We start from the raw sequence: 23,048 nt of genomic DNA, 5'->3' as shown, positions 1-23,048 counted from the left end.
TCTTGAGTAAATACTTAGGAATAGAATGGCTGGGTCATAGGGTAGGTGTATGTTTGGTTTTATTGTCAGAACTTTTCCCGTAGTGATTGTACCATCTTACATTCCCATCAACAGTACATAAATTCTGGATGCACCACACCTTTAATAACATTTGGTGTTGTCAATCTGTTTTAATTTTAGCCAGTCTGGTGAGTATATATGGCATGTTTTTTAAAAGAAATTCGGCATTATTGAGGTACAATTTTACATACAATAAATTTTACCTCTTTTAGTGTATAGTTCTATGAGTTTTGACAGATGCATGTAATTATATAAGCTCTACCACAATCAGGATGTGCAACAGCTATGTTGCCAAAAAAATTTCTCTCTTGTTCCTTCTCTCTTTTGTTCTTGTTCTCTCTCGTTCTTCTATCGCAAGCCCTGGCAACTCTGATCTGGTTTTTATCACTGTAGTTTTTTTTTTTTAATTTGTATGCAATACAGCTCACTATATGTGGTATTTGAGCCTACTTTTGATAAATACATAGTTGTGTATACTATTACAATCAAGATACAGAACAGTTCCATCACTCCGTAAATTACCCATTGAAGTCAGTCCTTCTCACTGATCTGTTCTCTGTCCCTATAGCCTTTTGGTCTGGCTTTTTTCACTTAACAAAATACCCATATTGTGTGTATCAATACTTTGTTCCTTTATCTTGCTAAGTAGTATTCCATTGTATTGGATGTACCACAGTTTCTTCATTTACCGGTTAAAGGACATTTGGTTTGTTTCTGCTTTTTGCCAATTATGAATAATGTTGTTTTAAACGTTTGCATATAGGTTTTGTATAAACATAAGTTTTCAATTCAGTTGGATAAATACCTAGGAGTGGCACTGCTGGGTCATATCGTTAAGGGTACGTTTAACTTTCTAAGAAACTGCCAAACTGTCTTCCCAAGCTACTGTGCCATTTCACATTCCCACCAGCAACATGAGAGACTCGTCATCTGTTTCACATCCTTGCCAGCATTTGGTATTGTCAGGGTTTTATTTGTTTGTTTTTGTTTTAGCCATTCTAGTAGGTATGCAGTGGTATCTCACAGTTTTTATTTGTATCATCTTACTAATGATGAGCATCTTTATGTGCTTATTTATTATTTGTATGTCTTCCTTTTTCTTTCTTTTTTATTATTTAAAAAAACTATGTATATCTTCTTTGTTGACCTGTCTGTTCAAATTTTTTTGCCTATTTTCTTACTTGGTTGTTTGTCTTATTGAGTTGTAATAATTCCTTGCCTATTTTTGGATATCAGTTACTTGATAGATATATGTGTACTGAATATTTTCTCCTGTTCTGTGGCTCATCTTTTGATTTCTTATTGGTGTCTTTCAAAGAGCAGTTTTTAATTTTGATTAAGTCCATTATATCAACCATTATATGGTTTAGGCTCTTTGTGTCTTATCTAAGAAATCTTTGTCTACCCCTAAGATCATGAAGACTTCATTTATATGTATATATAAATGTCTTTAAAAAATATATCAGTGTGTGTGTGTGTGTATGTATTTTTTTTTTCGAGAAGCTTAATTGTACATTAGGTTTCTGATCCATTTCAAGTTAATTTTTTTCCACATGCATAGTTAATTGTTCCAGCACCATTTGTTGAAAGACTGTATTTGGAATTGCTTTGACATCTTTGTTGAAAATCAATTAACAGTATATGTATGGGTCTGTTTCTGGATGGTATTCTGTTCCATTGATTTATTATATCTTTTCACCAGTCCTACACTATCTTTATTGCTGTAGCTCTGTTGTAAGTCTTGAAATCAAGTAATGTCAGTCTGTTCTTTGGGAAACAGATTTAGCTTTTCTAGGTTATTTGCATTTAAATATATATAATAGAACCACCTTGTCAGTTTTTATAAAATATCTTGGAATTTTGATTGGATGTATTGTATCAGTAGTTCATTCCTTTCTGTATCTGGGTAATATTCCATTGTATGTATGTACATTTACCTGTTGATGGACATATGGGTTGTTTACAGTTTTGGGCTATTGTGAATAGTGCTGCTGTGAATGTTCACGTATAAGTGTTTGAGTACCTGTTTTCAATTCTTTTGGATATATACCTAGGAGTGGAAATGCTGAGTCATATGGTAATTCTACGTTTAACTTTTGAAGAACTACCAAACCGTTTTACACAGCTGTTGTACCATTTTACATTCCCACCAGCAGTGTAGGTGGGTTCCAATTTCTATACATCCTTGCCTATACTCTTATTATTTTCCTCTTTTAATTATATCCATCCAGGTGGGTGTGAAGTGGTATCTCACTGTGGTTTTGGTTTACATTTCCCTAATGACAAATAATATTGGGCAACTTTTTGTGTTCTGGTTGGCCATTTGTTTTATCTTCTTTGAGAGAAATGTCTTCTCAAGTCCTTTGTCCATTTTTTAATTGGGTTTGTTTTTTCGTTGTTGAGCTGTAGGAGTTATTTGTATATTCTGGATATTAGACCCTTATTTGCAAATACTTCCTTCCATTCTGTAGGTTGTAGTTTCATTTTCGTGATGTCCTTTGATGCAAAAAAGTTTTTAATTTTTATGAAGTCCAATTTGTCTTATTTTTTCTTTTGTTGTTTGTGCTTTCAGTGTCACATCTAAGAATTCATTGCCAACTCCAAGGCCATGAAGATTTTCCTCTATGTTTTCTTGAAGTTTTATAGTTCTAGCTCTTATTTTTAGATTAATTCATTTTGAGTTATTTTTTGTATATTGTGTAAGATAGCGGTCCAGTTTAATTCTTCAGCACGTGGCTCTCCAGGTGTCCCAGCACCGTTTGTTAAAGAGGTTTCTTTCCCTATTGCATGATGTTGGCACCGTCGTTGAAAATCAGTTAGCCATAGATGTATGGGTTTGTCTCTGTGCTCTCAATTCTGTTCCTTTGGCCTGTGTCTTTTCTCATGGCGTACCACACAAGTTGACAGTTTTTACCTGCAGTATGTGTTAGTATAGTGTACTAATTTTCCAAGCTTTGATTATATTTTAGAAATTTTTTAGAACTTTGGGTAAGTTCATTGAAAAATTATCTCCAAGTGCCAGATCTGTAATAACACACACATACAAACTTAATTTATACTTTTGTTTAAAACTTTTTGGGGAACTTTTTTGGTGGCGCAGTGGTTAAAAATACACCTGCCAATGCAGGGGACATGGGTTCAATCCCTGGTGTGGGAAGATCCCACATTCCACGGAGCAGCTAAGCCCGTGCACCACAACTACTGAGCCTGTGCTCTAGAGCCCGCAAGCCACAACTACTGAGCCCGCATGCCACAACTACTGAAGCCCATGCACGTAGAGCCGTGCTCTGCAATGAGAAGCCACCACAGTGAGAAGCCTGCACACCGCAATGAAGAGCGTCCCCTGCACGCCGCAACTAGAGAAAGCCCATGTGCAGCAATGAAGAACCAATGCAGCCAAAAATAAATAAACTAATTAATTAAAGAAAACTTTTTGGCGTGTTTCACCATTTCTCTGGCTGTATACAGAATAGTGATTTAGATAAACAGTATATCAGGGCATATTCTAATTGAATTTTCACTGTGAGTTAAACGAAAAAATAGTTACATAAATAATTCAACCTGCCGAAAGATGTTGGCGCTGGCTGTAGAAGTACCTTTGGAGTAGGAATAGTTTGCAGATTTGCATCACATCAGGAGGGAATCACATATCTACAGTTTTTAGAGAAAAATGGATGGAAACACTGCTTTTTATCCAAGCCATGGTTTTTAACTTTAGTGAACATAACAAAAATTTCAGTACTTCAGAATCAGAATATGATATGCCTCTGAAGTGTCTTTTAATCTGTGACTTCTCTTTCTCTCTCCTTTTTTTTTTTTCCCCCTGTAGTAGTTTATTTGCTGAAGAAACTGGGCTTTTGGTCCTGATGTTTCCCACGGTCCACTTTTGCTGATTGAATACCTGTGGTGAAGTTTAATATGTTCTTCTGTGTTCTTTGTTTCCTGTGAACTGGAAGCTGGACTTAGGGAAATCTAGAAACTTGATCAGATTGAGACAAACCTTTTTTTTTTTTTTTTTTGTTATATGTTCTTTATTGGTGATGTTTGTGTCTTCCATTCGGGGGGCATATAATACCTGCTTATCTCGCTTTTCATGATGTTAGCTTACTTTATTTTGATTCATTTTGGTTTTAATAATACCAAGGATTTTAGAGTGACAGGATGATGTAAACGTTAAGATATAAGCTCTGGAGTCCAAGAATCTGGGTTCATGTTTTGATTCATTACCTGCTAGTTCACTAATCTTGGAAAGGCACTTCCCCTTCTCAGTGTTATATTTCTTACCTATGAAATGGGGATGACGATGCCTACTCATAGTGAAAAGTTAAGTAAATTATTCAGCTGACATGAATAGCTGTCCCTTGTCCGCATCAGTTCTATATAGTTGCATTTAGTAACCACTCACAATAAGCTTAATTTCAAGTGATTTTTGCCCATGCTTTTATGTATTCACATTAACCAGCCCCCACCTAATGTTGGAAAGTGGGCTCTTTGTTGAATAAACCATACCATAGCACATTTAATGCTTGAAGTCCACTGAGAAGTACTTACTGTTAATGTTTTTATTTTACAGTGTAATGTTCAAGCACAGAAATGCCTTATGTGGATCGTCAGAATCGCATTTGTGGTTTTCTAGACATTGAAGAAAATGAAAACAGTGGGAAATTTCTTCGGAGGTACTTCATACTGGATACCAGAGAAGATAGTTTTGTATGGTACATGGATAATCCACAGGTTTGTAAAATCCAAAGGGTTACCTCTTCAAAAGCATACAAGAGTTTTAATTATGAAAGTATTTGATATACTATGCAGGTGTTAGGATTTGTCTTCCTAAACAAAATATGTTTAGATTTATTTCTACTGACTGTATTCTCCTTGCCCTGTACCCCCAACTCCTACTGTGTTAAATAAATTTCAGAAGATGAAACTAAGTTTATTTGATAAAAATTTATGCATGTATTTATGTTTTCCCTTCCTTGGGAGGGGCAACTCTTAACTCTGGTAGAAAATTTTTGAATCGTTTAAATTTAAGATACTGTCTCTAAGATAGAGACTACTATCTTTTGGTAAATAAACTACTTAAACGAGTTGATACTCTTGCACATGTATAGTCTTTCATCTTGTAGTGTCAGACTTGAGTGTTGGCCACTCGTGAATTTGATTTTATTGTTGTTTTGCAAATTATTGGAGGTAAATGTCGTATATTAAAAATTAGAATCCCAGTTTTAAGATCTGTGAGTGGCCTTGGATTAGAGATCATCTGTTGAGTAGTTTTAAATTTTCTCTGCCTGTGAAACTCTTTATTCAAATTGAGAAGTATGTTGCAAGGAAGCATGTGCAAAGCAAGAGATGAGTCCCTAGCAAACTTCTAAGCTGATTTGGTCTAGTGGATGACTTGTGCAGGTGAGGAATGAAAAGTTGGGGAAGAGCAGGGACTGGTAGGAGGTTCCATTCTGTGTCACAGAGCAGGACCCAGATCCCCTAACAACTGGTCTGGTATTCTTTCCTCCCCAGTACTGATTTTAGGTTAGACAAAATAAATATGTGCTAATGCATTTATATTTGTTTATATAGAATTTGAGATGTAAGGAACTATATTCAATATCCTGAGATAAATCATAATGGGAAAGAATATAAAAAAGAGTGTGTATGTATATGTGTGTATATGGCATATATATATGTAGCAGAAATTAACACAAAATTGTAAATCAACTATATTTCAGTAAAAAAATTAAAATAAAAAAGGAAAAAAGAGAGAACTAGGATAAATACTAGATAATTGAAAAAGTAATCAATTGGCAATACCCTTGAAGGCCACAGGGTACTGAGTAACCCCCAGCAGGACTTTGTGAAAAGCAAGTCCAGTCAGGAAGCAAACATCCCCTCATCCTGTCCTGTAATGGGGACAGACCAAGGAGAGATGATAAATTGGAGCTTGACTTCTGACAGGTTTTTTCTTTTTTCCATTTTTTGGCCGCGCCATGCGGCATGGGGAATCCCAGTTCCTGGAGCAGGGATCAAACCCGCGCCCCCTGCATTGGAAGCGCAGAGTCTTAACCACTGGACCGCCAGGGAAGTCCTGTGACAGGTTTTTTTTTCCTTCTGTTACACAAAAGGTAATAAGATGGTGATCAGGGCAGCCTCCAGCGATCTGGTTTAAAATATACCCAAGGTCACACAATACAAGAAGTTGAAGTTTTAGAAAATACAGTGTCATATATCTTGGATTTGGAGTTTATACATTTATCATTTCCTACACCAGATATACTGACAACTCGCACTTCTACTGATAATTAAAAGAAATTATAAATGTAAAAAAAAAAAAAAGAATTTGAGTTGTTAGGGACCTTAGTCCTTAGTATTAATTCAACCTCCTCCTTAATGCAAGAAACCCATCTATCCCTGATCTTCACTTTAACTGTTGTTTGAACTATATATTACTAAAAAAACACAAAAAAAGTGTTTATTATATTCGAGACAGTTTTTAATTATTATTTTTTTTGTGCACCAGAAGCTGGTTCCTTGGATCTTCTACTTACTGATCTACTTTTGCCTCTTCTACTTACTGATCTACTTTTGCCCTCTGATTCTCTATAAATTTAGTCCTTTATCCACATGCAGCCTTTCAAATTTTGGAAGATAATTTGTATTTTAATTCAGTTTATATTATTTGAGTGCTGACTTTGTATGAGACTTTCTTTGCTAGGAACTGTCTTTTCTCTCTCCTTATCCTTATTGAGTTTATTGACACCCTGTTTTACTCCCTTATCTCTGGGTGTGACCAACTTTCTTGGGTGATAGTAACCTGTCTATGCAACTGCATGATTAATACCTTTATTTACTTGACCAGAGTCACTGGGAGAAGGACCAAGTCAGCAGAAATCAAAAGTTCATGTTTACCTTCTTTTTCCTTTTTTTAAAAACATAAATCCAGTTCCTCCCTTTTACTACCCATCCCTTTATCTGTGGCACAATCCCTTCCCAAACTCCTTTTCCCAAGGTGGAAAGTAACTTAGCCCCCTTTGACTCCCTCTGATTACAGTTTATTAGATTCCAGTTTCGGTTTTCCTCCCCCATGCAAACCACTGCTCAGTCCTGCCTGTGAGCTCTCCCTCATTTGTCTTCATAAGATCTGGCTGACTCGTATATAGTTTCTCCTGAATTTTATTTATAACTCCTTGATTGTTTTTCTGTCTTTATATGTAATAGAGTCTTCTTAGAATTTCTCCTTTTGTCGGTACTTCCCACTTAAACAGAGCTAAAAGAAGAAAAGTACAAAATAGAATATGTTTATTACACTGAAGGAACCATAAGCTTGAATTTCAGAGGAAAGGTGTGATTATAGCTAGCAGAGGGAGTGAAAGTCTTGACGGAGGTGGTAACATTTGAAATTGATCTAGAAGAATGGGTATGATTTTGGCCAAGAGGTGGAGAAGTGGGTATTCTGGTGCTCAAAGAATAGCATGGGCAGGAAATCAAAGTAAGAAACCCTGTAGTGTATTTGGAAAATAGTTCACTTTGGCTATAGCAGGGAGGGTATATGTTAAAGTTTGGACTCAGCTAGATCTTTTTCACATGAACTCTTCTAAAGCCAGATTTCTGTGGTGTAATTAGCCCATTAGTGTTTTTGAATGTAGTATAGAATTTTAAATCTGTCTTTTTATTCAGTTCTTAATAATTTTATCTCTTCATTCCAACTGATAAGAATCTTTTACAATCTGCATTCTACTGTCCAGTGTATTAGCCATCAATACCAGCTTTGTGTCACTTTAAAATGTATTAAGGCACATCTCTTCATGAAAACTTTAGTAAAATGTCTTGATAAGATTATTGTGGTTGAACCACATGAAATTGCCAATATACCACCATTTTGATCTACTAAAAAACGGCAATTTCATATGATTCAATCTGGTTGCTATGTTAAGTGCTGTAACACTGACTGCTTTACTGATCATAGTAACCCTGATAATGAAAGAAGTTAGTTTGGCTCACCTGTCCTTAGGGAGCCGTTCTTCCTCTGATCACTGCTTTCTTTACCACTAACCATTGGTTTAAAAATCCATTGTAGTGTATTACTAGGGATCAATTTGGGGCTTTCTGTGTTGTTTTTTTAAAAATAAATAAATTTATTTATTTATTTATGGCTGTGTTGGGTCTTTGCTGCTGCACGCAGGCTTTCTCTAGTTGCAGTGAGCAGGGGCTACTCTTTGTTGTGGTGAGTGGGCTTCTCATCGCGGTGGCTTCTCTTGCTGTGGAGCATGGGCTCTAGGCACTCGGGCTTCAGTAGTTGTGGCACGTGGGCTCAGTAGTTGTGGCTTGCGGGCTCTAGAGCACAGGCTCAGTAGTTGTGGCACACAGGCTTAGTTGCTCCGCGGCATGTGGGATCTTCCCGGACCAGGGCTCAAACCCGTGTCTCCTGCATTGGCAGGTGTATTTTTAACCACTGCGCCACTAGGGAAGTCCCGGCGCTTTCTGTGTTTTATTGAGGGAATGAGAAGTGGTGGAGAATTAAATAACTAAGTAGCTTTATTAGGAAGTGAATTTGAGAAAACTTGAAAGAGTATTTTGGCAAAATGAGTACAGGAACTCATGAGAACAAACGGTTTCTTTCCCTTTTTATCTTAAATGTCAGATTGGTTTATTATTTCTTGTTCATTGTCAAGTAACAAATTTTGAAACCCAGATTTTTTCTGGTTGAACTTGGCAGTAATCGTACCAGTTCTTAGAAACTAGGTATTTTGAATATCATTTTATCTCCCAGCTACTTATATTTCCTTTTACTGTGCCACTATTTAATCTGTGACGCTTTATGTCATGCAGTGATGACATAGTTGCTCATTTCTCTTCCTCACACACGGGGTTAGAGCTGTATTCAGCTAGTTCAAATAATAGACTTATGGAGGACTTAAAAGAAAAATAATGATTTTGAATGGAAGGATAGCAGTGTTTGAAAAAAAATCACATTGGTAGTGGTTAGGAGATCTTGAAGATATTTTAACATTTCATTTTCTTATCCAAAATTTTTTAAAAAACCTTTAAACATAAAACATTTTATATAAAAACACAACCATTTAAAGGTATATATTAAAAATTATAATTTTATTTTATATACATATTTATGGAGATTTAAATTTGGAAGCTCGTACAGTCTGTAGTTTAAAGCAGAACATAATAGAGTTGTAGTTTACATAGAAACTACAGGTTTTGAAAAGACCTGTCCCTGTAAACAATAATCAGTTCATGTATGTGAATCTTAAGTCTTTTAAATTTCTAGGCTTCCATAGAATTAAATGTTTCTGCTAAGCTTATAGAGGTTTGAGAAAGGTACCTCCTAATCATTCCTGGGAACAAGCCCACAGATTTTTTTATTAAATATTTATTTTTTTATGTGGCTGCATCGGGGTCTTAGATGCGGCATGTGGGATCTTTTGTTGCCGCATCTGGGCTTCTCTGTAGCTGTGGTGCATGGGCTCCAGAGGAGGGTTCCCTTTTCTCCACACCTTCTCCCGCACTTATTGTTTGTAGATTTTTTGATAATGGCCATTCTGCCAGTGTGAGGTGATACCTCATTGTAGTTTTGATTTGCATTTCTCTAATGATTAGTGATGTTGAGCATCCTTTCATGTGTTTGTTGGCAATCTGCATATCTTCTTTGTAGAAATGTCTGTTTAGGTCTTCTGCCCATTTTTAGATTGGGTTGTTTGTTTTTCTTGATATTCAGCTGCATGTGCTGCTTGTATATTTTGGAGATTAATCCTTTGTCATTTGCTTCATTTGCAAATATTTTCTCCCATTCTGAGGGTTGTCTTTTCATCTTGTTTATGGTTTCCTTTGCTGTGCAAAAGTTTTTAAGTTTCATTAGGTCCCATTTGTTTATTTTTGTTTTTATTTCCATTTCTCTAGGAGCTGGGTCAAAAAGGATCTTGCTGTGATTTATGTCATAGAGTGTTCTGCCTATGTTACCCTCTAAGAGTTTTATAGTGTCTGGCCTTAAATTTAGGTCTTTAATCCATTTTGAGTTTTTTTGTGTATGGTGTTAGGGAGTGTTCTTATTTCATTCTTTTACATGTAGCTGTCTAGTTTTCCCAGCACCACTTATTGAAGAGGCTGTCTTTTCTCCATTGTATACTCTTGCCTCCTTTATCAAAGACAAGGTGACCATATGTGTGTGGGTTTATCTCTGGGCTTTCTATCCTGTTCCATTGATCTATATTTCTGTTTTTGTGCCAGTACCATACTGTCTTGATTACTGTAGCTTTGTAGTATAGTCTGAAGTCAGGGAGCCTGATTCCTCCAGCTCCATTTTTCTTTCTCAAGATTGCTTTGGCTATTCGGGGTCTTTTGTGTTTCCATACAAATTGTGTGATTTTTTTGTTCTAGTTCTGTGAAAAATGTCATTGGTAGTTTGATAGGGATTGCATTGAATCTGTAGATTGCTTTGGGTAGTATAGTCATTTTCACAGTGTTGATTCTTCCAGTCCAAGAACTTGGTATATCTCTCCATCTGTTTGTATCATCTTTAATTTCTTTCATCAGTTTCTTATAGTTTTCTGCATACAGGTCTTTCGTCTCCTTAGGTAGGTTTATTCCTAGGTATTTTCTTTTTTTGTTGCAGTGGTAAATGGGAGTGTTTCCTTAATTTCTCTTTCAGATTTTTCATCATTCGTGTATAGGAATGCAAGAGATTTCTGTGCATTAATTTTGTGTCCTGCTACTTTACCAAGTTCATTGATTAGCTCTAGTAGTTTTCTGGTAGCATCTTTAGGATTCTCTATGTATAGTATCACGTCATCTGCAAACAGTGACACTTTTACTTCTTCTTTTCCAATTTGTATTCCTTTTATTTATTTTTCTTTTCTGATTGCTGTGGCTAAAACTTCCAAAACTGTGTTGAATAATAGTGGTGAGGGTGGGCATCCTTGTCTTGTTCCTGATTTTAGAGGAAATGGCTTCAGTTTTTCACCATTGAGAATGACGTTGGCTGTGGGTTTGTCATATATGGCCTTTATTATGTTGAGATAAGTTCCCTCTGTGCCTACTTTCTGGAGAGTTTTTATCATAAATGGGTGTTGAATTTTGTCGAAAGCTTTCTCTGCATCTATTGAGATGATCATATGGTTTTTCTTCTTCAATTTGTTAATATGGTTTATGACATTGATTGATTTGCATGTATTGAAGAGTCCTTGCATTCCTGGGATAAACCCCACTTGATCATGGTATATGATCCTTTTAATGTGCTGTTGGATTCTGTTTTCTAGTATTTTGTTGAGGATTTTTGCATCCATGTTCATCAGTGATATTGGTCTGTAGTTTTCTTTTTTTGTGACATCTTTGGTTTTAGTATCAGGGTGATGGTGGCCTCATAGAGTGAGTTTGGGAGTGTTCCTCTCTCTGCTGTATTTTGGAAGAGTTTGAGAAGGATAGGTGTTAGCTGTGCTCTAAATGTTTGCTAGAATTCACCTGTGAAGCCATTTGGTCCTGGGCTTTTTGTTTGTTAGAAGATTTTTAATCACAGTTTCAATTTCAGTGCTTGTGACTGGTCTGTTTATATTTTCTATTTCTTCCTGGTTCAGTCTCGGAAGCTTGTGCTTTTCTAAGAATTTGTCCATTTCTTCTAGGTTGTCTGCTTTATGGGCATATAGTTGTTTGTAGTAATCTCTCATGATCCTTTGTATTTCTGCAGCGTCAGTTGTTACTTCTCCTTTTTCTTTTCTAATTCTGTTGATTTGAGTCTTCTCTCTTTTTTTCTTGATGAGTCTGGCTACTGGTTTCAATTCTGTTTATCTTCTCAAAGAACCGGCTTTTAGTTTTATTGATCCTTGCTATTGTTTCCTTCATATTTTTCATTTATTTCTGACCTGATCTTTATGATTTCTTTCCTTCTGCTACCTTTAGGGTTTTTTTGTTCTTCTTTCTCTAATTGCTTTAGGTGTAAGGTTAGGTAGTTTATTTGAGATGTTTCTTTTTTCTTGAGGTAGGATTGTATTGCTGTAAACTTCCCTCTTAGAACCGCTTTTGCTGCATCCCATAGGTTTTGGGTCGTCGTGTTTTCATTGTCATTTGTTTCTAGGTATTTTTTGATTTCCTCTTTGATTTCTTCCATGATCTCTTGGTTATTTAGTAGTGTATTGTTTAGTCTCCATGTGTTTGTATTTTTTACAGTTTTTTCCCTGTGATTGATATCTAGTCTCATAGCATTGTGGTCGGAAAAGATACTTGATACAATTTCAATTTTCTTAAATTTACCAAGGCTTGATTTGTGACCCAAGATACGATCTATCCTGGAGAGTGTTGCATGAGCACTTGAGAAGAAAGTGTGTTCTGTTTTTTTTGGATGGAATGTCCTATAAATATCAGTTAAGTCCCATCTTGTCTAATATGTCATTTAAAGCTTGTGTTTCCGTATTTATTTTCATTTTGGATGATCTGTCCATTGGTGAAAGTGCGGTATTAAAGTCCCCTACCCTTGTGTTACTGTCGATTTCCCCTTTTATGGCTGTTAGCATTTGCCTTATGTATGGAGGTGCTCTTATGTTGGGTGCATAAACATTTACAGTTGTTATATCTTCTTCTTGGATTGATCCCTTGATCATTATGTAGTGTCCTTCTTTGTCTCTTGTAATAGTCTTTATTTTAAAGTCTATTTTATCTGATATGAGAATTGCTACTCCAGCTTTCTTTTGATTTCCATTTGCATGGAATACCTTTTTCCATCCCTTCACTTTCAGTCTGTATGTGTCCCTAGGTCTGAAGTGGGTCTCTTGTAGACAGCATATATACAGGTCTTGTTTTTGTATCCATTCAGCCAGTCTGTGTCTTTTGGTTGGAGCATTTAATCCATTTACATTTAAGGTAATTATCGATATGTATGTTCCTATTACCATTTTCTCAATTGTTTTGGGTTTGTTTTTGTAGGTGTTTACCTTCTCTTGTGTTTCCTGCCTAGAGAAGTTCCTTTAGTATTTGTTGTAAAGCTGGTTTGGTGGTGCTGAATTCTCTTAACTTTTGCTTGTCTGTAAATGTTTTAATTTCTCCATCGAATCTGAATGAGGTCCTTGCTGGGTAGAGTAATCTTGGTTGTAGCTTTTTCCCTTTCATCGCTTTAAATACGTCCTGCCGCTCCTTTCTGGCTTGCAGAGTTTCTGCTGAAAGATCAGCTGTTAACCTTATGGGGATTCCCTTGTATGTTATTTGTTGCTTTTTCCTTGCTGCTTTTAATATTTTTTCTTTGTATTTAATTTTTGATAGTTTGATTAATATGTGTCTTGGTGTGTTTCTCCTTGGATTTATCCTGTATGGGACTCTCTGTGCTTCCTGGACTTCATTGACTGTTTCCTTTCCCATGTTAAGGAAGTTTTCAACTATAATGTCTTCAAATATTTTCTCAGTCCGTTTCTTTTTCTCTTCTTCTGGGACCCCTATAATTCAAATGTTGGTGCGTTTAATGTTGTTCCAGAGGTCTCTGAGATTGTCCTCAATTTTTTCATTCTTTTTTCTTTATTCTGCTCTGCTGTAGTTATTTCCACTATTTTATCTTCCAGGTCACTTATCTGTTCTTCTGCCTCAGTTATTCTGCTATTGATCCCTTCTAGAGAATTTTTAATTTCATTTATTGTGTCGTTCATCATTGTTTGTTTGCTCTTTAGTTCTTCTAGGTCCTTGGTAAACGTTTCTTATATTTTCTCCATTCTATTTCCAAGAATTTGGATCATCTTCACTATCATTACTCTGAATTCTTTTTCAGGTAGACTGCCTATTTCCTCTTCCTTTGTTTGGTCTGGTGGGTTTTTATCTTGCTCCTTCATCTGCTGCGTATTTCTCTGTCTTCTCATTTTGCTTAACTTGCTGTGCTTAGGGTCTCCTTTTTGCAGCCTGCAGGTTCATAGTTCCCATTGTTTTTAGTGTCTGCCCCCAGTGGGTAAGGTTGGTTCAGGGTTGTGTAGGCTTCCTGGTGGAGGGGACTGGTGCCTATGTTCTGGTGGGTGGGGCTGGATCTTGACTTTCTGGTGGGCAGGGCTACGTCCAATGGTGTGTTTTGGGGTGTCTGTGAACTTAGTATCATTTTAGGCAGCCTCTCTGCTAATAGGTGGGTTGTATTCCTGTCTTGCTGGTTGTTTGACATGGGGCGTCCAACACTGGAGCTTGCTGGCCGTTGGGTGGAGCTGGGTTTTAGTGTTGAGATGGAGATCTCTGGGAGAGCTCTCGCTGATTGATATTACATGGGGCCGGGAGGTCTCTGGTGGTCCAATGTCCTGAACTTGGCTCTCCCGCCTCAGAGGCTCAGGCCTGACACCAGACCAGAGCACCAAGAGTCTGTCAGCCACATGGCTCAGAAGAAAAGGGAGGGAAAAAAAGTAAGTAAATAAATGAATAAAATAATTAAAATTAAAAAAAATTATTAAAATAAAAAAGTAATAAAAAAAAGAGAGCAACCAAACCAGTAAACAAATCCACCAATGATAACAAGCACTAAAAACTATACTAAGATAAACGTAAAAATCAGAAACAAGTCAGTCGTAGACAGCAAACCCCAAGTCTACAGTTGCTTCTAAAGTCCACCGCCTCAATTTTGGCTTGATTTGTTGTCTATTCAGGTATTCCACAGATGCAGGGTACCTCAGGTTGATTGTGGGGATTTAATCCACTGCTCCTGAGGCTGCTGGGAGAGATTTCCCTTTCTCTTCGTTCTTCGCACAGCTCCTGGGGTTCAGCTTTGGTTTTGTCCTCACCTCTGCGTGTAGGTTGCCCTCAGCCTTCTGTTCCTACCCAGACAGGACGGGGTTAAAGCAGCAGCTGATTAGGGCGCTCTGGCTCATTCAAGCTAGGGGGTGGGAGGGGTATGGTAGTTAGAGTTGGAAAGTGGGAGGAACCTGCAGCGGCAGAGGCTGGCGTGACACTGCAACAGCCTGAGGCGTGCTGTGTGTTCTCCCAGGGAAGTTGTCCCTGGATCGTGGGACCCCTGGCAGTGGCGGGCTGCAAAGGCTCCTGAGCGCGGGTGTGGATAGTGACCTGTGCTTGCACGCAGGGTTCCTGGCGCTGCAGCAGCAGCATTAGTGTTTCACGCCCATCTCTGGGGTCTGAGCTGATAGCTGTGGCTCGCGCCTGTCTCTGGAGCTTGTTAAGGCAGTGCTCTGCCTTCTGTGGGCAGACAGGGAAGGATTCCCCTCTCCTCACACACCCTGAAACAATGGTCTCTTGCCTCTTAGGCAGGTACAGACTTTTTTCCGGACTCCCTCCTGGCTAGCTGTGGCACACTAGCCCCCTTCAGGCTGTGTTCACGCAGCCAGCCCCAGTCCTGTCTCTGGGATCTGACCTCCAAAGCCCGAGCCTCAGCTCCCAGCCCTGACCTGCCCCGGCAGGTGAGCACACAAGCCTCTCTGGCTGGTGAGTGCTGGTTGGCACCGATCCTCTCTGTGCGGGAATCTTTCCGCTTTGCCCTCTGCACCCCTGTTGCTGTGCTCTCCTCCGTGACTCTGAAGCTTCCCCCCTGCCCACCCCCCTCCCACCCCCATCTCTTCCAGTGAAGGGGCTTCCTAGTGTGTGGAAACTTTTCCTCCTTCACAGCTCCCTCCCAGAGGTGCAGGTCCCATCCCTATTCTTTTGTCTCTGTTTTTTCTTTTTTCTTTTACCCTTCCCAGGTACATGGGGAGTTTCTTGCATTTTGGCAAGTCTGAGGTCTTCTGCTAGCATTCAGTTGGTGTTCTGTAGGAGTTGTTCCACCTGTAGATGTATTTTTGATGTATTTGGGGAGGAAGGTGATCTCCATGTCTTACTCCTCTGCCACCTTGAAGGTCCCAAAAGGTTGATTCTTAATCTACAGTGGAGGAAACATTCAAAATCAAGATTGTTTTACTTTTGAAATCTGTCAGTCTTTGCGTTTATATTTATTACTTTTTTCCAGATTCTTTTATCTGATTTTCCCACCTCCATCTTCCCCCTTTATATAATCCATCCAGTTTGTTATAAGATATATTAATTAAAACACAGTTTGATTACAGAACTGCTCACAAAGCCTTCTTTAATGTTTTCAAATTCTTAACAGTATAAATTCCTTGCTAGTTTGTTTCTTATTTAGGTCCTGTATAATTAGGTTCTTAGTTCAAGTTCCTAAACTGCTGTTTCTTTCTTCAGCCCTATATGACTCTATATTATGGCCCAACACAGCCTTTTTCCCATTTCAGTAGAGAGCTTCTGGACATCCTCATCTGCTTGCTGTAGCTCATCTGTTTTCTCTGCCTGGAATATTCTCTCTCCTGCTTTTTGTGTTTCAGAATTTTTCTTTAATAAAGTACAGCTTAAAAGCCCTTCATTCTTTCACTGAGTCTTTCCTGATAGCCTCAGCATGAAATGATTCTCCTTCTTCTTAATTTACCCTTAGCTCTTTTAAGACACAAACTACATCTTAAACTTGTTAAGGGAAGAATAAAAATATTTTTTTATGAAAGTGCCAATATATACATTCCCTGAATATGGTTTTAAAAGTATCAATAATTTTTTGGAAAAATGGTATAAATGTAGATTAGTTATGGTGTAATAAATACTAATATAATTTAAATGAGGGAAAATTCAGTCTTTTTCAAGAGATATATTTGATTTAAAAATTTTAATAAAACAAAGTTACATGTATACTCTTTTGAAATTTCTTACATCTGTGTTTGTTTTATGTCTAAATATTTTTCCCCATTGCTTTCTGGAGTAAAATCTGATCTTGTTTATGAAAAAGAAAAGTTTAGATACAGTGCTAACAAAATAGCCTTTTAGTTATAAAATGCGTTGTGGTGGAACAGACTAGAGTTCAGTTTTGTTATCCATGTTGTCCACTTGATTTCAGACTTAGTAAATACTTGAACTGGAATGTTAATTTGTAAAGTGTGACATTTAAAAAAATCTGATTTCTTAACTTTTTTGGTGTGTGTAGAACATTTTATATGAAATAAATTTGTAATGTTGGATAATAATTATATATTAATAATCTGTTTATAGAACCTGCCTTCTGGATCATCACGTGTTGGAGCCATTAAACTTACCTACATTTCAAAGGTAGTCTCTCTGTATTGTCTTACATTCATGCATGAATTAAAATCCCTTAGAATGAGAGTGTGAATAAAAGGAGCCATCTCCTCGCTTTGCCATTTAAGATGATGTTCTGGTTCATATTACATTGAAAACAGTACCTGATTACTATGTTTAGGAAGTTCTTTGATAAAATTAGGAAGAATATGGAGTTAAATTACAGGATGTGGCAAATTGAAAAGTTAACATTAACTTTTATGATCAGGTATATGAACGTCAGAAGGGGAGATTCATCTGTTACCAATTAGGTTCTGTCTTTGGGAAATCTGGAGAAGATTTTTCTAAGTCTGTATTTATTTATTTAAACTGTAATTTTTAATCTCATTACCTTTGTTTGTTCCTTTATGTTTTACTTTGAGGAAAATATGAACCATCTTCATGATAAAAGATGGGTTTTTTTCCCTCATTTGACTTTGTCTCTACTAACTTGTTTTCTTGTTTGTTGATTTTTCTGGAATTTTTGCAATACTGTTTTTCTTTTCTTTTCAGAAATTTAGATTTGGTATTAGGTAGTTTTTTCCCTCTTATTGTCTTTTCTTAGTGTTTGGGGAACTGAGATAGAGAGATGCTGAGGAACTAGTTTTGTTTTACACAAAGTAATAAGCTTGATGATGACTTAAGATGAGATATGAAAAATACCAACTCAGTATGATTAATATGCATATACATACTATTATGCATACACTGAGATTTGTTAGCAAAGGTCTTCAACAGAAGAACAATTTACAAGTGTGCCTCTATTTAAAAGAAAGATATTTTGATTTAAAAAAGCTGTTATCAGCATCATAATAGAGCTATTCATTCTCATTGACCAAAAAAATTACATATTTAAAGGGAACCATTTTATGTTAAAGCCATATTATGTAAATTTGCAAAAGACAAATATTGTTGAAGTATATCTCAAGTGTTCCTGTAAATTTAAGACATTTAGTAATACTTCAGGGTATCTTACAGCTTAAATTCTATAGAGACTATCATTAGGAAGCAAGTGTAGAATTACATTGTAGAATAAATTGTAGATAATTCCGGCCCCCACCTCCCCTTTACCTGATTGCCTACAGTAAAGGTATACTACAATGTAAATATGCTGCCAGGGACCTTTGACTCTTAATGAAGTGATGTGGAAAGGCCTGTTTTCTTGGAATAGGCATTTGAGGTAGAAATTGCCCATGTGCCTGTATCTTTTCAATTGCTTGTTGCCTGGTCTTTTTAAAAATTAAGGTATTAACTCAGCAAAGCAGGCAGACTGACTGGCCAGCTGCATTCCCCTTCTCCATTGCTTCCTTTTTAAAATAACCTTCCCTGTGTAGTTCTGTTAGGTTTCATCTCTGTCCCACAGCTTACTGAAGTTTGAATTGTACACCTTGTACTCTACTTTAGACATGCCACTTTTTCCCCAGAATTAATTCCTGGAACAAATTTCATTGTGACTCACTGCTCAATTTGTAGTTGAGATCAGTCAGGAACCCCAGACTTAGAATTCCTTCTGAAGGTACAGAACAGATGCTACAGTTGTAAGTTCTAACACTGGGCAACAGCATGGCAACAGTCGTGAATGGGCTTCCATGTGAGCTACTTTATTTAAAGGGCTAGCAGCAACCAGGTGCAACTAGTTGCTTCACCTTCTATACGGGACCATGTGCCGCTTTTAGTAAAGGAGGGGCCCATTATTATCCTAGGGTATTTTAATGTACAAGTGGGAATCCAGTGCCATTTTGATTTCCTCATTGCAGGTTAATGCCTTCTGGATTTTTGGACTTTATTAAATATACAATCTCCCCCTTACCCACCACCATTTCCTCATGCAGTTCACAGCTAATTTAGAAATATGCAATTTGGCAAGAATTCATAGTTTCTGTGGTGTATTCATTGAGGGTATTTTGAAAACTACATTAAACCAAAAATATGTGTATGTGTGACATAAAACTTAATGGTTTATTTTCAATTTCTTTGCACTTCCTTTGAAGAAAAAACAATTTTGTTCAAAGAGAGCATGGAAGTATCTTTTGTTTTAAACATCTTAAAGTTGGGACCCATATTCTAAATTTAATTTACAGTTCTTTTTCAGTTGCCTTAAAGTTTAATTTTAGATCTGTGTGCTAAATGTGTATGATTACTGGGGAATCATACATGTGGAATTCACATAGTGTTTAAGATTGGTTATAGTAGCACATGAAGAAGTGAGTGATTCATCTCTCTTTCTTGTTAGGTTAGCGATGCAACTAAGCTAAGGCCAAAGGCTGAGTTCTGTTTTGGTGAGTAGCCATATTTTATACGTTAGTTATTTTAAGTTAGACTAATATAATTTCATCATATTGTAAGAAAAAACAGTCACAGAAAACCACACAACACAATCCTATAGGGTAATGAATTATTCTAAGGCAAATTCCCTTGAAACTATCATCTGGTGAAGAAATAAAACTGCTCCCCAACCCCTGAAGCCTCTTTCCTGTGTCCCATCCCAGTCACAACCTCCTCCCACTCAGCCCATGTGTAATCATTATCTAGACATTTATAGTGATCACGTCCAGTGAGATTAATTTTAAACGCTCTACCCGATATTATTTGATATTCAATACTTAAATAACAGAAAGGATTTAGTTTGCAGCTTATGGGTAATGAGAAGTTTACAGTTTGGGAGCAAGGGTAGTTGAGGGTATTTGATTAAGTGCTCAGTGAACATTTAATGAATGTCTGGTATATGCACTGTGCTTGCCATGGGGCTATGAGAGTAATAAGAAGCAATTGCTGCCCTTAAGAATCTCACGGGCTGGCTGTCTCACAGACAGATACAGTACCAGGGAGTTATCGTTACATTTATCACAGGCGGTAGATAAAGCAATGTACAGTCTATTCAAGGAAGAGCTTCAGATCCTTTTTGGAGATCTTGGGAGTGAAGGGAGCCACACTGGATGAGACTAACCTGATCATCCTTTATCACTGGGGAGAAAAGCTGGGAGGACAGAGGCGTGCAGGGGAGAAGAACAAGGTGTGAGCAGAGAACTGAACACTCAGTAAAGCTGGAGAGAATGGTGAGAGACTGAAAAGTAGAAAGAGAGGAGTCAGGGTGTAACGTGTTGACAAGCGATTTTTTTTTTTTTTTGCGGTACGCAGGCCTCTCACTGCTGTGGCCTCTCCCGCTGCGGAGCACAGGCTCCGGACGCGCAGGCTTAGCGGCCATGGCTCACGGGCCCAGCCGCTCCGCGGCATGTGGGATCTTCCCGGACCGCGGCACGAACCCGTGTCCCCTGCATTGGCAGGCGGACTCTCAACCACTGCGCCACGAGGGAAGCCCGACAAGTGATTTTTTTTTGTTTGTTTCTTTTATTTTCTGGAAAACGAGAGAAGAGAAATTAGAGAGCATCTAGAAAGTAGATATAGGGTGAAGGAAGTTTTTTTTTTTTTATGGATCGGAGAGCTTGATGCAAGTACATTAGTTAAGTGGCTTTTGAACTGCTGTTCCTAACATAGAGCCTGAATTGGGGGAAAGAGGAGGTATGAAGAACATCAAAAGGAAAAGCACAAGGACTCGGTGACTGGATATGTGGGAGTTGAAGGGAAGAGAGAGGTGTCCAGTAGGTTTGCTTCAAGGAAAGAAATGAGGGATCCAGGAGAGCAGATTAGATAGGGTGAAATGTTCGGTAAGGAGTTTGAATGGTGGGGAAACGTCCAAATGGAAATATTCTGGTGACAGTAATTGAGGACTGGATGGAGCTTGAAGATCAAGAATGGAAAACTTTAGAATCTGTTAAAATAGTGGGTGTACTTGAAGCTGGGAGGATCGATATGCTGTTACAGCGTATGTTAGTGGACATTAGTGATGAAATTATTGATGTCAGTTTCCAGCTGACATCAATAGGGACTATTTTACATTAAGTAAAAAAGATACTTCTTGGGGTAGAATTGATGTTAAATTTCTTTGTTTTCTTTTGCTTGAAAAGAGCAGGTTTCTTCTGTAGGCAGTATGTTAGGGATAGCATCTGATGGCAATCATATATATCCAGTAAGGAAATGTGATATGAGCAAGATGTAGTATAGCTGTTCAGAGAATCCTCTATAATGCTTTTATTGCCACTAAGAAACTAATAAAAAGTCATGTATTTATTACAAATTTATAATTTTTGGTTGCCAAATAGGAAAATGCCTCAGAACCTTGTTGAATGGAAGGCTACTGGGGGCAAGTCAAGTGATAGAGAACTTTGTATTTTGGAGTGTATCATGTGCATACTCTTGACAGGTCTTCAATGTAAAATCTCAAACATACAGTTTGAAGGGCTAGCAATAGACAGTAAAAGATTTGCTGTTCAGTTACTGGGGTATTTAGAATGAGTGATTTTAGTTGAAATCAGAGATTAACAGTTATTTATTGGTCTGCCAACAGTTTATTGGTCCTTTATATTAGAGGGAGTAAAGATTCATAAAATGTTTGCCTTCAGAGAGAGGCACTGGCTTCTAAAATGGAACTACAGCTTCCATTCAAAATGGCAACATAAAGACTTTCCTTCCCTGTTTCCTCTCAGATTGCCCCCAAACAGTGAGAACAAGAAACATCCAAACCATCTTTGCTGAAACTAGCAGATTTCTGTAATCCACAGTGTATAAAGATGGAAAGTGGATGGAGGAGGAATAAATGACTTGACAGAGTAGAAGAGACCAGTGGAAGGTAGCTATTTCCATGTCCTGCCCCCACGCCAGCTCTGGATAGACTAGGTGTTGGCTTTGGTCTGGGGAGGCAACAGGGAGGAGGGACCCAACACAGGGACTTTGTTTGCATGTCTACGTAGAAACAACCTCTAGTCCCTACCTCCATCTGGCTCCGGCAGGCAGCCACCCTTCCCCCATCCCAGCGAGGAATGGCATGTGTAGTATCTCCAGAAATAGAATCAGTGAGGCTGTGTGCGTGGGGACAGTAGTCTCAGAGAAGTGGGGGGATGAGGCATGAAACAGAAAATGGGAGGATTAAATGAAAACGTCTGCACGCTGAATGCAACTGTTTCCCGTGTCCAGGCCCAGAGCACCAGGCAGCCAGGTGGAGGTGGGGCAAGAATCTGAACACCCCAGAGAAGAGAGCCATAGGTACTGACAGCTGGGCATTTCTACCAGAGGAGATTGCTGTACAGCAAAGCCCACCAGTCAGAAACCCTACATATATTCAAGAGAGCTTCCAATCCGTTTTTTGTTACCTTGTTTTTAAATATGGTACCAAAATGCAATCCTGGTCTTGGCCAGTCCAGGATTGCATGACATTTGAGAAGAAAGAACTGTCACATAGGAAAAAGAACATGAGACAATGCAAAACTCCAAAGAAGAAGTCAAAGAAAGCTAAAAATAAAACAAAGATAGATAGTAGGAGAGAAATAAGAAAATTAGAGTTTCCATTAAGAAAGCCAACGTCTGACTAATAGAGAAGGAAAGGATAGAGAAAGAGTAGAGATAGAGAAAACGGGAGAAAACTGGCAAAGAAATATAATAAAATGTCTCATAACCGTTTGACCCATAACCATATTTGAACCGTAACCAGTTGATCCTGGGGTGTGAAATGATTTTTGTTTGGAGTCAAGCTAATGTTTATGCTTCAGGTTTTATCCATTTGGTACATTCACTTTGATGGTAAAGACTTGAAATGAAATAAGGGAGTACTTAAGTGAAAAGATAGTAAGCACACAAGCCTCTGCTATGCATTCATTATACACAATGAAACCCTTGCTTTAAAAGCATGGGAAGTTACAGGTTTCATACAGTTTATTATTATTATTATTATTAAAAGTTTTTTCCTTCCTTTCCCTGTCCACTGTTCCCCCAGCATTGCTAATATAAGTTTTTAGTAATTTGCTTTACATTTTCCACAATACTTCTTTACTTGGAAACCTCCAAGTGATGATGATGGTGATGATGATGATGATGAAGGTGATGAA

General features: G+C 37.7%; 1 protein-coding gene across 3 annotated transcripts in view; it reads left to right on the top strand.

The window, feature by feature from the left end:
- The window catches only part of PLEKHA1 (pleckstrin homology domain containing A1), a 58,673-nt gene that overhangs the window by 8,984 nt on the left and 26,641 nt on the right, over positions 1–23,048 (top strand). For all 3 annotated transcript variants that reach the window (XM_067709164.1, XM_067709163.1, XM_067709165.1), the window contains exons 2-4: positions 4,634–4,794; positions 17,044–17,100; positions 19,343–19,388. In XM_067709164.1, the coding sequence (XP_067565265.1) occupies positions 4,654–4,794; positions 17,044–17,100; positions 19,343–19,388 (244 nt within the window). In that variant the 5' untranslated portion in view covers positions 4,634–4,653. The remainder of the gene's footprint in view (positions 1–4,633; positions 4,795–17,043; positions 17,101–19,342; positions 19,389–23,048) is intronic.

The sequence above is a fragment of the Pseudorca crassidens genome, chromosome 16 (assembly GCF_039906515.1).
Source record: "Pseudorca crassidens isolate mPseCra1 chromosome 16, mPseCra1.hap1, whole genome shotgun sequence".
NCBI lineage: Eukaryota > Metazoa > Chordata > Mammalia > Artiodactyla > Delphinidae > Pseudorca > Pseudorca crassidens.
Note: the sequence above shows the minus strand (reverse complement) of the source record. Positions and strands in the feature narration are given on the sequence as shown.